General features: G+C 46.0%; 1 protein-coding gene across 1 annotated transcript in view; it reads right to left on the bottom strand.

Moving 5' to 3' along the window:
• The window catches only part of LOC128692023 (uncharacterized), a 160,461-nt gene that overhangs the window by 99,127 nt on the left and 47,043 nt on the right, over nt 1-14,291 (bottom strand). Inside the window, exons 8-12 of the mRNA XM_070085369.1 lie at nt 13,063-13,370; nt 6,578-6,806; nt 1,566-2,862; nt 1,304-1,424; nt 436-589 (exon numbers count right to left, since the gene is read on the bottom strand). Of these exons, the coding sequence (XP_069941470.1) occupies nt 436-589; nt 1,304-1,424; nt 1,566-2,862; nt 6,578-6,806; nt 13,063-13,370 (2,109 nt within the window). The remainder of the gene's footprint in view (nt 1-435; nt 590-1,303; nt 1,425-1,565; nt 2,863-6,577; nt 6,807-13,062; nt 13,371-14,291) is intronic.

Raw genomic sequence — 14,291 nt, 5'->3', positions numbered from 1 at the left:
TGTTGTCAGCGGTGCGAGGAGACTTGCCAGAACAAAGGAAGAACTTTTCAAGAGGAAACTGGATAGCAGTGTAACCCTGTGGACCAAGGGTAGCAATAACTTGATTGTTCAGGTGGTCATCATGTAACAAACAGGTGGGTGGAGTGAAACAGTAACGTCACTTGTGACAACAAGTAGGCAAGTCATCACTGATGTCACTTGTAAGAGATACTCTCTCTCTCTCTCTCTCTCTCTCTCTCTCTCTCTCTCTCTCTCTCTCTCTCTCTCTCTCTCTCTCTCTCTCTCTCTCTCTCTCTCTCTCTCTCTCTGATCTCTCTCTCTCTCTCTCTCTCTCTCTCTCTCTCTCTCTCTCTCTCTCTCTCTCTCTCTCTCTCTCTCTCTCTCTCTCTCTCTCTCTCTCTCTCTCTCCCTCTCTCTCTCTCTCTCTCGACCTACCACAGCGGCTGGTGTGTGAGTCGAGTCCATGGCCTGGCTGGCGACACACCAGGTCGAGTTGAGTCAGGTTGAAGGAGGAGGGATCGAGGGTGGCACCCAGGGCCTCCAAGGTCCTCCTCAAGTGTGACGATCTCAACACCTGCTGCGTGGACTCCTGCAACATGCAACAATGGTTTCTGTGGGAAGGCTTGCAACGACTACAACGCATAAGTTTAACATGAGCAATTGCAAATTTTAACAGTTTCACTGGAATTGTTAAAAATAAGGGATCGTTGGAATCTGATCATTTGCTGGAGAACGCCTTGTCTGATAGGCTTCAAACTTTCACTGGGTTTTATTTAAAGAAAACTTGGCATTCACTTTGAACTCTATAAATTTCAATTTGCCAATTTTATTAAACTGTTTCCTATGTAAGAACTAAAGAATGGTTCTTCTGATCGACTTCAAACGCTAGTGAATTTTAAGAATATTTTTGCGCTGATGTTGGTTTTTGTAAAAAAAAATTTAAAGCAATTTTATCAAATTTGATTTTCTTAAAAAAAATAAAAGTTAAGTATGCTTTTCTACACAAGATTGTAAAGAATTTTAAATGGAATATAAATGAGAAAAGATAATTGAAAAAATCGTTTTTTATGGCGATATGAAGTATAAGGAGGGAAGAAGAGGAGACATCGGGATGTCCAATAATGTCGTCCTTAGGGGAAAAATCTTAATGTAATTGTAAGTGGACCAAGTTCGTGTGTCTACCTACAGAGAGAGAGAGAGAGAGAGAGAGAGAGAGAGAGAGAGAGAGAGAGAGAGAGAGAGAGAGAGAGAGAGAGAGAGAGAGAGAGAGTGGTAGAGAGAGAGAGTGGCTTGGTCTACTTACTAGCACAGATGCTATACCGGTCTCCACTTCAGGTACATGGTAGTCACCATCTTCAGTGTTCAAGGTCTCGTACACACCACCCACTGCCCACACTACGTCCACTGTACCGCTGCCTCTTGATCTGTTCCAGGTGGGAAAAACATTATAGTTAACTCCTTGGCCAGGGTTACACCTGGTTCCAGGAGGTAATCATTCACTAACAAACCTTGTTCACAGCAAGATCTCCATCTATATCGCAGTGATCTGTAAGATTTCAACTCACGTGTGGGTGCAGGTGGTGTGTGGGTGGTGACAGGTGAGCTCCTTACAGGTGTTCTGAAGAAGTAGTGCATTTTGCAGCACCTGTGACACCTCCTCCACGACGCTGCACTCTTGCACCATCATCTTCATCGTCACTACGGCCTCCATCGTCGCTGGCTGGCTCCCTGCTACCTCCTCTGTGTCTCTAGTGCTACTACCCTCATCTGCAATTCTCGTTTCGCCATTGCGTTCTTCCAGTTCCTCCGTTCCTCTGTTTATGTCTTGTCTCGCTACATAACCTCTCAATTTTCGATCCTCTTTCATTTCTTTCCTCTTCGTTCTGTCGTCTGTCATGTCAGGTCTACGTGGACCAGACTCTAGTGTTTTCTTAGCTTGCTTCTGCACTTCAGCTCCTTCAGTCCCAGATTTACTGAAACTGCCTTCATGACTGGTTTTGAAACCGTAGTTACTCTCATTATATTTCCCTGGTCTCATCTGGGTCCCCGGGACTTTGGCTGCCACAGCATCGCTATCTAGAGGCACTTGTTGGACCCTGCTTAATCTTGTTTGAGTGCTAGTCTGGTGCTGTGTCTTCTCATTTCCTCTTCGTTCTTCCGGTCTGTCTCCTGAATAATCTTGACTGCGAACTCTTATTTCATCTCTAATTTTTCCTTGGACTTTTTTTGGTGAGCCAGATGTGTCCTCCATATTTTTGGACATGGAAATGACGTTGTTGAAATGGTCGTAATGGGATCCACTTTCGATTCGACGTGCGCGTGGGAGGTGATCGTGGCTACCTGGTGTTGACAAAGTCGTGACTCCCTCACTAGTTTCAAGATCATTTACCCTGTGCGTGTTCCCAGTGCCTTCCGCAGCATCGAGTCTGTTACCATCAATAGTGTCGGCGAGAGTTTTTCTTCGTCCTGCCTCCGCTGATTTATCGCCAGTTCGCGTCTCTGGCAACGCTGCGTCATGGTCGTCTTCGTTGTTGTCGTCATCGTCCAACTCGAAGTCGTCCTCGAGATCCCTCTCACTGGCATCATAATAATAATACAACTCTCCGTTGCCATTATCATCAGTCTCTCTTACATCATAAAAGTCATCTCGGTCGTCCTTGCCTCCGCTCTCTAGGGACGTGGTGTGAGACTTCCCAGGGAATGTACCTTCAACAGGAAGTTTGTTGTGTGTGTGGTGAATGCTGGTGGTGTTGGCGGTGGTATCACCACCTTCAGCACTTCCATTGGCCGCCTCCGAGAGCTCATATCTGTTGGGATCGTCAGGTGTGCTCGGGGAGACATCAGCAGAAACAACTGTTCCACCTGAAATTAAAAAAAAACTATTAAAACTTTGTATTTACACACCCGTATGCATCTTCACCCAGGAAAACAAAAGACCACGGTCGTAAAGAAAGGAAGAAGTAAGAGGTTCCAAAAGTGTTTCTTGACAAATTAGTGACATAACACATGACCGGGATCCAAGAGAGTGACATAGTAGGCACTATAACCACCGGAAATTTAATAATATGAGAAGAACTTTGAAAGTTAAATGACGAAGATGAGATGCCAGTAGCATAGCTTTTGTCCTGTAGTTACATATAGGCAAGAACGAAGAAGCAAAGTATAGATAGAAGTAATAATAAGAGATAAATATATAGTAATCATTTCTATACAAATGACAATAGATGCTGTTAAAAATATACAAAAATAATAATACAATAATACAGTAGCTACTGTCATATTAGCACTAAGAAATAATCATTAAATATATATTCTTATTTGAAAATATTATTGCAAGAGCTGTAAACCACAACTGCAAAACACAACTGGGCGAGTACAAACAGGGATGAAGACTCAAGAAAGCCAAGTTGTTGGCTACCATGTTAGTCTCTGGGATTAAAAACCTTAGGAGAAACTCTTCAAGATCTCGCTCTAACAGAGCTAAAAAAAAATCTCAGACGAAACATTATCAGAATATACAAGAGACAAAAAAAGTGAAAAATAAAGTCTTTCTGCAAGGTGAGCTGGAACACGGGAACACAACTGGAAAGTGAAGAATAAGCAAAAGAGGTGTACTAAAAAAAACTTGAGGCGAGGTAAGACCTGGAAACTGAAGCCTGGGAAACTACAAACACAAAGACAACATATTACAACACATAAGATTTTCAGAAGCATTAATAGTGTGGATATGGAGAGGCTGTTTCTCATGCAGTAAAACATTTGCACCAGGACATACATGGAAACTAAAACCCAGCTGAGTCACAAACACATCAAGAAATATACATATTCAGTCTCACGAGTAAGAGAGTGGAACACTGTGAGTCAGTATGTGCTCAAACACCACAATCATACAGTATATTTACAAACATTACATCTCACAGCCCACGGGTGGGATTTCAACCCAGATGTCAGTATCCCAGGCTGGTTGAAGTATTCAGCTTAGATGCCCTGAAAAATTACCCTTACACCAGGAGTTGTGACTCGACACCTGCAACCACATACAGGCGAGTACCAGACGATTTCCTATATGATGAATTGAAGGAGTAATCTAATACCTGCTAGATTAACATGGAGACTCCTCGTAGTGCTTGGTCGTGGAGGACCTGGAGTGACTTGGACGATTATCAGCAATGGTTAACCGTCAGTTGTATTAACCATTCCTGATAACGACTGATATAGCTGGCTATTGACCGTTTCCACTGTTCATGAAGAAATAGCGAAGGTTGATTTTATATATAGTTTTAAGAATGGGTATGGCAGGGGGGAAGAAACTAAGAAGAAAACCCACACACACACACACACACACACACACACACACACACACACACACACACACACACGCACACACACACACACACACACACACACACACACACAACACAAACACACAGCTTTATACTGGTGTTGTGATTCAGCGTTGACTCACTTCCTGACTTCCAGATGGTGAGAAGCCACCAAGAAGACGTAAACACACTCTGTCACCCTCTACCTCCTCAACCATACCCTCTGACAACCACTAACCATTACTAGCCCCTATCAACCACCTTCTAACAATCACCTCTACAACCAATAACTACACAGTGGAGAAATCTCAAAGTATTTCCTCGTAGCCAATTTATGTATGCGCAAGACAACTGCGAACAAGAGATAAAATCATTGCAAATCAAGCCAGAGAAGATGAAAAAACTAGCTCTAGGGCTTTCACACTGTTGCGAGTGCCTCGTCAGGCACCATGAAATGTTGCAGTAGCCAAGTGGGTGGACAAAACACAGAAGAAGGAAGTCCTAGTGAGCACAGCAATGTCAACAACCCCCAACCCTCCTACAGAGTCCTCTTAGAGTGAAGATATGGCTGTGCTCACCACGGCATCCTTCCTCTAGGTTTGTTCCACTCTACTTGTCTATTTGAACACTGCGTAGCTCCTAACAAGGCACTGGCGACATTGTGAAAGGCCTAGAGCTATTTCTCTTTCATCCCCAAGTGACTTGTTTTGCATATAGCATATATCTATATGTCTATATATCTATGTGTGGGATGGTGTGTATTGTAATGTGTACCTTGTCACAGGGTTCGTTGGCTCGAGTCACCTTGCTCTTTCCTATATCCGTTTTTAATTTCCGCCTTTTATATTCCCTCCCAAATTCGTCTACATTAAGTAAACAATGACTGTGGCAACTCTCCTCAACATTCCTCCATTCATGATGGCATCACACATCCCTCTCTAAGACCTATTTTTACTGGAAAATAATCTCCCTCTGTCCTACACATCCTCTCCTGAGCCTCACTATCTTCGTAAAAACTCCTAACTGCTTTAAGTAACCTATCTACCAGTTTCATTTGCAACATCTGTCACATTGCTCGCCTATCCACTCTGTTACGTACCTTTTCTAAATCCATAAGTGCAATGAAAAGTTCATCACATTTAATGTGAGTTTTGTTGACTAATATACTTCAACGTGAACGCATCCTCAACCCTTCTTAAAATCACCTTATTCCGCTGCAGTCTTACTCTTAATCTTACCCGTATTTTTTTCAATAATAACTCTACCATACACTTTACCTGGTAAACTCGACAGGCTTATTCCCTCTGTAAGTTTTACACTCTAATTTATCCCTCTTTTTCCTTATATAAAAGGAACTCTACATGATCTCTGTCAATCCCTAGGTATCTTCCTCCCCTTTCAAGTATATACCGAACAAAAACATCAACAACTCCAAAACTATATCCCCACTTGCTTTTAGCATTTCTTTCTTGGTTCCACCTAGCCCAGTTGCTTTATCCCATTTCATTATATCCACTGCTTCGTGTACCTCCCCCACACTCGCATATGGCTCTTCCTCACTCCTCAACAGATATTATACCTCCCTGCTCAATGCAAGAAATCACTGCCTCCCTCTCGACATCAACACTCAACAAACTGTTATATTCCAGCCAAGAAGTAATATCAGGAGCATCAGCCAACTACACTAATTTGCTCTTAGCATAACTATTCAGTGAGTTACCGTAGCTTCTAGCAATGATATCATCCTGTGCTATAGCCAGTGCTGTGGAGGTGCACTACTATGGGGGTGTAGTGCTGGGGAGGTGCACTGCTGTGGAGGTGCAGTGCTGTGGAGGTGCACTGATGTAGAGGTGCAGTGCTGTGGAGGTGCACTGATGTAGAGGTGCAGTGCTGTGGAGGTGCAGTCCTGGCGAGGTTCAGTGCTGGGGAGGTGTAGTGCTGGGGAGATATAGGGCTGGGGAGGTGTAGTGCTGGGGAGATTCCTCGCTAGTTCACTCTAAGGTGATGTTTTTTAAGATGCATGTACTCTTCTGGATGTACTCACTTACATGTACTCAGGTGTACCTACCTAAATGTACTCCCTTAGATGTGCTCACCACGATGTACGATGTTTAATGTACTCACTCATATGCACTCGCCTAATTGTAGTTACAGGGGTCGAGTTTCAGTTCCTGGTTCCATCTCTCAGGCACTCACACAGATATATAGAGAGCGATAGAGTTATAGATAGACAGATAGAGAGATATACCCCTCACCAGTGAGCGTGATAGTGTACTGGCAGACGGTCGAGGTCTCTAGCTCTGGGTCTGTGGCAGTGCAGGTTCTAGAGTAGTGGGTCTGGGACCGCCCCTCCAGCAAGCAGGTGACGTGGGCAAGGTGCCCACTGCCGGTGGTGAACCTGGGTAGGGGCATCAGGGAGAGGGGCGAGTTGGGCAGACTGAGAGAGGTGTTTTCACACTCCCCAGGATCAAGAGCTGGAGCTACCTGCAATAATAATAATAATAATAACAATAATAATAATAATAATAATAATAATAATAATAATAGGCAAGCAAGTTACAGAAATGAGCACAAGAAAATTCTCAGCATTCGAGAAAAATGACTCAAATAGTAAAAAAAGAAATAAAAATCAATTAAAAAAAACTTTGAAAATACACATCAAAGAAAAGATTAGAGTTGTGTGTGTGAGGGAGAGAGAGAGAGAGAGAGAGAGAGAGAGAGAGAGAGAGAGAGAGAGAGAGAGAGAGACTTGTTTTGTGTGGTAAGATAAATGGGTCGACAAGTGTGAAACACTGGGACGAAAAGGGTGAGCAGGTATGGATCTTTGGGTGGGAACCAGGTGTGGATCTTTGGGTGGGAACCGGGTGTGGATCTTTGGGTGGGAACCAGGTGTGGATCTTTGGGTGGGAACCAGGTGTGGTTCTTTGGGTGGGAACAGGTGTGGATCTTTGGGGGGGGAGCCAGGTGTGGTTCTTTGGGTGGGAACCAGGTGTGGATCTTTGGGTGGGAACCAGGTGTGGATCTTTGGGTGGGAACCAGGTGTGGATCTTTGGGTGGGAACCAGGTGTGGATCTTTGGGTGGGAACCGGGTGTGGATCTTTGGGTGGGAACCAGGTGTGGATCTTTGGGTGGGAACCAGGTGTGGATCTTTGGGTGGGAACCGGGTGTGGATCTTTGGGTGGGAACCAGGTGTGGATCTTTGGGTGGGAACCAGGTGTGGATCTTTGGGTGGGAACTGGGTGTGGATCTTTGGGTGGGAACCAGGTGTGGATCTTTGGGTGGGAACCAGGTGTGGATCTTTGGGTGGGAACCAGGTGTGGATCTTTGGGTGGGAACCGGGTGTGGATCTTTGGGTGGGAACCAGATGTGGATCGTTGGGTGGGAGCCAGGTGTGGATCTTTGGGTGAGAACCAGGTGTGGATCTTTGGGTGGGAACCAGGTGTGGATCTTTGGGTGGGAACTGGGTGTGGATCTTTGGGTGGGAACCAGGTGTGGATCTTTGGGTGGGAACCAGGTGTGGATCTTTGGGTGGGAACCAGGTGTGGATCTTTGGGTGGGAACCGGGTGTGGATCTTTGGGTGGGAACCAGGTGTGGATCTTTGGGTGGGAGCCAGGTGTGGATCTTTGGGTGAGAACCAGGTGTGGATCTTTGGGTGGGAACCAGGTGTGGATCTTTGGGTGGGAACTGGGTGTGGATCTTTGGGTGGGAACCAGGTGTGGATCTTTGGGTGGGAACCAGGTGTGGATCTTTGGGTGGGAACCAGGTGTGGATCTTTGGGTGGGAACCGGGTGTGGATCTTTGGGTGGGAACCAGGTGTGGATCTTTGGGTGGGAACCAGGTGTGGATCTTTGGGTGGGAACCAGGTGTGGTTCTTTGGGTGGGAACAGGTGTGGATCTTTGGGTGGGAACCAGGTGTGGATCTCTGGGTGAGAACCAGGTGTGGCTCCCTGGGTGGGAACCAGGTGTGGCTCTCTGGGTGGGAACCAGGTGTGGATCTCTGGGTGGGAACCAGGTGTGGATCTCTGGGTGGGAACCAGGTGTGGATCTCTGGGTGGGAACCAGGTGTGGATCTCTGGGTGGGAACCAGGTGTGGATCTCTGGGTGGGAACCAGGTGTGGATCTCTGGGTGGGAACCAGGTGTGGCTCTCTGGATGGGAACCAGGTGTGGCTCTCTGGGTGGGAACCAGGTGTGTCTCTCTGGGTGGGAACCAGGTGTGGATCTCTGGGTGGGAACCAGGATTGGATCTCTGGGTGGGAACCAGGTGTGGATCTCTGGGTGGGAACCAGGTATAGATCTCTGGGTGGGAACTAGGTGTGAATCTTTGGGTAGGAACCAGGTGTGGATCTCTGGGTGGGAACCAGGTGTGGATCTCTGGGTGGGAACCAGGTGTGGCTCTCTGGGTGGGAACCAGGTGTGGCTCTCTGGGTGGGAACCAGGTGTGGATCTCTGGGTGGGAACTAGGTGTGGATCTCTGGGTAGGAACCAGGTGTGGATCTCTGGGTAGGAACCAGGTGTGGATCTCTGGGTGGGAACCAGGTGTGGATCTCTGGGTGGGAACCAGGTGTGGATCTCTGGGTGGGAACCAGGTGTGGCTCTCTGGGTGGGAACCAGGTGTGGATCTCTGGGTGGGAACCAGGTATAGATCTCTGGGTGGGAACTAGGTGTGGATCTCTGGATAGGAACCAGGTGTGGATCTCTGGGTGGGAACTAGGTGTGGAACTCTGGGTGGGAACCAGGTGTGGATCTCTGGGTGGGAACCAGGTGTGGATCTCTGGGTGGGAACCAGGTGTGGCTCTCTGGGTGAAAACCAGGTGTGGATCTCTGGGCGGGAACCAGGTGTGGATCTCTGGGTGGGAACCAGGTGTGGCTCTCTGGGTGAGAACCAGGTGTGGATCTCTGGGTAGGAACCAGGTGTGGCTCTCTGGGTAGGAACCAGGTGTGGATCTCTGGGTGGGAACCAGGTGTGGATCTCTGGGTGGGAACCAGGTGGGAATCTCTGGGTGGGAACCTGGTGTGGATCTCTGGGTGGGAACCAGGTGTGGATCTCTGGGTGGGAACCTGGTGTGGATCTCTGGGTGAGAACCAGGTGTGGATCTTTGGGTGAGAACCAGGTGTGAATCTCTGGGTGAGAACCAGGTGTGAATCTCTGGGTGAGAACCAGGTGTAGATATCTGGGTGAGAACCAGTCTCAGTAGTAGTACCAGTTCCTAGTAACCAGTTACCAGTAACCAGTGTACCAGTCAATGATTCACACAGACGGTTGGTAGTGAGTCATCTACTGGTACACTGGTTACTTTGGGTGAGAACCAGGTGTGGATCTCTGGGTGGGAACCAGGTGTGGATCTTTGGGTGAGAACCAGGTGTGGATCTCTCTGTGGGAACCAGGTGTGGATCACTGGGTGGGAACCAGGTGTGGATCTTTGGGTGAGAACCAGGTGTGGATATCTGGGTGAGAACCAGGAGTGGATCTTTGGGTGAGAACCAGGTGTGGATCTCTGGGTGGGAGCCAGGTGTGGATCTCTGTGTGGGAACCAGGTGTGGATCTCTGGGTGGGAACCAGGTGTGGCTCTCTGGGTGGGAACCAGGTGTGGATCTCTGGGTGGGAACCAGGTGTGGATCTCTGGGTGGGAACCAGGTGTGGATCTCTGGGTGGAAACCAGGTGTGGATCTCTGGGTGAGAACCAGGTGTGGATCTTTGGGTGAGAACCAGGTGTGAATCTCTGGGTGAGAACCAGGTGTGAATCTCTGGGTGAGAACCAGGTGTAGATCTCTGGGTGAGAACCAGGATTGGATCTTTGGGTGAGAACCAGGTGTGGATCTCTGGGTGGGAACCAGGTGTGGATCTCTGGGTGGGAACCAGGTGTGGATCTCTGGGTGGGAACCAGGTGTGGCTCTCTGGGTGGGTGGGAACCAGGTGTGGATCTCTGGGCGGGAACGAGGTGTGGATCTCTGGGTAGGAACCAGGTGTGGCTCTCTGGGTGGGAACCAGGTGTGGATCTCTGGGCGGGAACCAGGTGTGGATCTCTGGGTAGGAACCAGGTGTGGATCTCTGGGTGGGAACCAGGTGTGGATCTCTGGGTGGGAACCAGGTGTGGATCTCTGGGTGGGAACCAGGTGTGGATCTCTGGGTGGGAACCTGGTGTGGATCTCTGGGTAGGAACCAGGTGTGGATCTCTGGGTGGGAACCAGGTGTGGATCTCTGTGTGAGAACCAGGTGTGGATCTTTGGGTGAGAACCAGGTGTGAATCTCTGGGTGAGAACCAGGTGTGAATCTCTGGGTGAGAACCAGGTGTAGATCTCTGGGTGAGAACCAGGAGTGGATCTTTGGGTGAGAACCAGGTGTGGATCTCTGGGTGGGAACCAGGTGTGGATCTTTGGGTGAGAACCAGGTGTGAATCTCTGGGTGGGAACCAGGTGTGGATCTTTGGGTGAGAACCAGTGAATCTCTGGGTGAGAACCAGGTGTGGATCTCTGGGTGAGAACCAGGTGTGGATCTCTGGGTGAGAACCAGGTGTGGATCTCTGGGTGAGAACCAGGTATGGATCTCTGGGTGAGAACCAGGTATGGGTCTCTGGGTGAGAACCAGGTATGGATCTCTGGGTGAGAACCAGGTGTAGATCTCTGGGTAAGAACCAGGTATGGACCTCTGGGTGAGAACCAGGTGTGAATCTCTGGGCTAGAACCAGGTATGGATCTCTGGTTTAGAGTCAGGTGTAGATCCCTGGGTTAAAACCAGGTGTAGATGTACCTTTCAACATTCCCTAACTTCTTCAAAACAGCCCCAGTTTTGCGGCCACACCATGTACACTCACCCTATGACCCTATGGCGGCAGGCAGGATGTATACACCGTGTATGTCACTCGGTGTGTGCATATATATATGTTTATACATTATGATTAAGGTGATATGCCACCTTAATGACCCTCGTATAGTCGAGGGACTATTAACACCATTAACCAACCAACCTAACGGCCGTCCCGGGGGTGACATCCTCTGTGAAGCTTGTGTGGTTTGTGAAAAGGTCATCCTTGTGTTTGTGTAAAGGTCACCTTCACACAAGCACTTTACTGACGCCATTGATCGTTCTTCAACGACTTTACTAATGCCACTGCTCTTGATTCAGTAACTTTACTGGCGTAGCTCTTCTTGCTTCAATGATTTCCCTGGAAACATTATTCTCTCTCCAGCCATTTTATTGGAGATAATGTTTCATGAGAGTAATTACAGTCTGGGAGGACGTAAACAAAAGTATTTCTCGTCTTGTGACCTTTACTGTGACTTGATAAGCCATGGAACTAATGTTACACTGTAGAAACACACACATTGTGGCTTGATAAGCCACAATGTAGAAACACTCTGTCATAATTTTTATCAACTTGGCTGCGTCAGTCTTATGACAATGAATCTAAAGTCAATTGTGGATTTCTCGAATAAAACTTATCTTATATATGGTTTCTTAGCCTCCACGTGACAGGCACATGGAATGCCTGGCTCGGGCTTTAGCGGACTGAGCCTCTCACTGTATATATATGTATATGTATATATATATATATATATATATATATATATATACACTGATCTCTGGCTGAAGGAGACTCGAACCTACGAACCTGAGGACACGGTACGCAGTGCTTTACCAATCTACCCACACTGGACAGTGTGGGTAGATTGGTAAAACACTGTGTACCTTGTCGTAGGTTCGAGTCTCCTTCAGCCAGAGATCAGTGTTTGTGTATATTTCGTCTGCTCTCGCGAATTCCTTGCATATATATATATATATATATATATATATATATATATATATATATATATATATATATATATATATATATATATATATATATATATATATAACTAAAATGTAATGAACACTTGCCAATGCTCGGTAATAACTCACATTGAGACAGAAACACAGGAGATTGATTCATCTGTATATTTCGACCCTCTTCTGGGATCCTCTTCAGCAGATATACAAGTGAAAAGAGAACATGAATTCATAGGAAAAGCTGCACCTCTCACCGTGCTGGAGGTAGGGAGTGTCAGGTCAGCTCGTGAGAGGACGCGTCACGAAGTACATTCCAGCGTCCAACCTAACACAGAACGACAGCACAAGAACAGGAATCACATAGCACAAAGAAACTTCCTACCCAAATTTTTAGCTTCTCTGCAGGTCCTGTTTCTTCGTTTATTACTTCCTTGACCCGTCCTCCCGTGAGCTCACCTGACACTCCCTACTCCTTATAAATTCATGTTCTCTTTTCGCTTGTGTATCTGCTGAAGAGGATCCCAGAAGGGGGTCGAAATATACATACCAAACAATCTCTTGTGTTTCTCTCTTCATGTGGGTTATTATTGAACATATCAGTTTATATACAGATTAAGATTTATATTGATGTATAAGACACCGAGGGCTATATATATATCCTAGTACATGATACGTGTATGTATTACTCAGTGTACATGTATCACTCAGTGTGTATGTATCACTCTGTGTATATGTACTTATAATTTACTATAATTTCCTTTTTAGAGGTTAAAGTAAGTATTCCCAAGATTAGAGTACAGATGAAATGTATCCTTCAATAACCCAAAATACAGCTAATAGTAACCACACCCACACTTGTAGACGTTCACTGTACTCGACTCTATGGCCAAGTCGAGACACTCCTCCCGTCACGAAGGTCGAAGGTTCGAGCCTCCAGCGTTTCACATGTTTCTTTCAGATATTCATTACCTACCTGACGGAGACAGGTGGGCGGCCGGTGGTTCCACAGGCTTCCAGAGGTGCAGGTCAGGTGGTTCCTATCTCGCTGCGACGCCCCAATCACCCATCCTGGCCCACATTCCACCTTACAAACTGTTCCTGGCGGGTGGTGCCCAGAGGAAGCGACGTCCCTCCTGATGGTTTTGCTGCCGGGGGCGTCCTTGAGGACAGGAGGTAGCCTGGGAAAGCCTCCTGGTGCCTCACACACGTAGCGGCCTCCGTGTACCTCTGGTAGGGAGCTGCAGCCTCTTTTCCTTCCTGAAGGAGGTGCTGATGGCGGCTCTGTCATTCAAAGGCAAAAATAAATACAAGGTCGAGACTAACCTGAATTTAGTGAGTGTAAAAGTATGAATGTGAAGACGTAACGTTGTGAGTTCTAGGATAAACATTGTATGTATGTACACAGATGGACATGTTAAATCATCACTCAGTGATGTATCTAACCCGACAAATGACAATGTTATAGAAACTTGTAGTAGGGAAATATTTGCTGTTCTTTGTATCTCACCCACAGTGGAGACATTTATTGACTACTCAATAAAGTTCCATTATGGGTGAATCACTGTCAAATAAAAGTTTATCCTGTTAGAAGCGTTTGTGAAGTTTTATTTCAAGACCTGTCATCACTCTCACTACCTGACATTGTCTTCCCACACACTGACATGACGCTCCATGTTCACCTCCACGTTTCAGCTCAACCTTCCTATCAATTTATATATATATATATATATATATATATATATATATATATATATATATATATATATATATATATATATATATATATATATATATATGTCGTGCCGAATAGGCAGAATTTGCGATCTTGGCTTAAATAGCAACGTTCATCTTGCTATATAGGACAAGTGAAAATTTGTGTATGCAATAATTTCGCCAAAATCATTCTGAACCTAACGAAAAAAATATAGTTCACTGTATTTGTTTAGTATTAAATTATTGTAAACAAATCTAAAATATATATATAGTTGGGTTAGGCTTAAATAAATTGTTCTTGTTATAATAAGGTTAGGTAAGCTTTCTAAGATTCTTTTGGTGCAAAATTAAAAATTTTTGCATTAACATTAATGAAAAAAAATATCTTTAAACGTATAAGAGAAAATTTTAGAAAGGACTAATATGTCGTGCCGAATATGTAAAACTGGTCAATTAGCAAGAACTCATTTAAAATTAAGTCCTTTCTAA

Source organism: Cherax quadricarinatus, chromosome 15 (genome assembly GCF_038502225.1).
Source record: "Cherax quadricarinatus isolate ZL_2023a chromosome 15, ASM3850222v1, whole genome shotgun sequence".
NCBI classification, from domain to species: Eukaryota; Metazoa; Arthropoda; class Malacostraca; order Decapoda; family Parastacidae; genus Cherax; species Cherax quadricarinatus.
The sequence above is the reverse complement of the archived record's forward strand: the minus strand, read 5'-3'. Positions and strand labels throughout refer to the sequence as shown.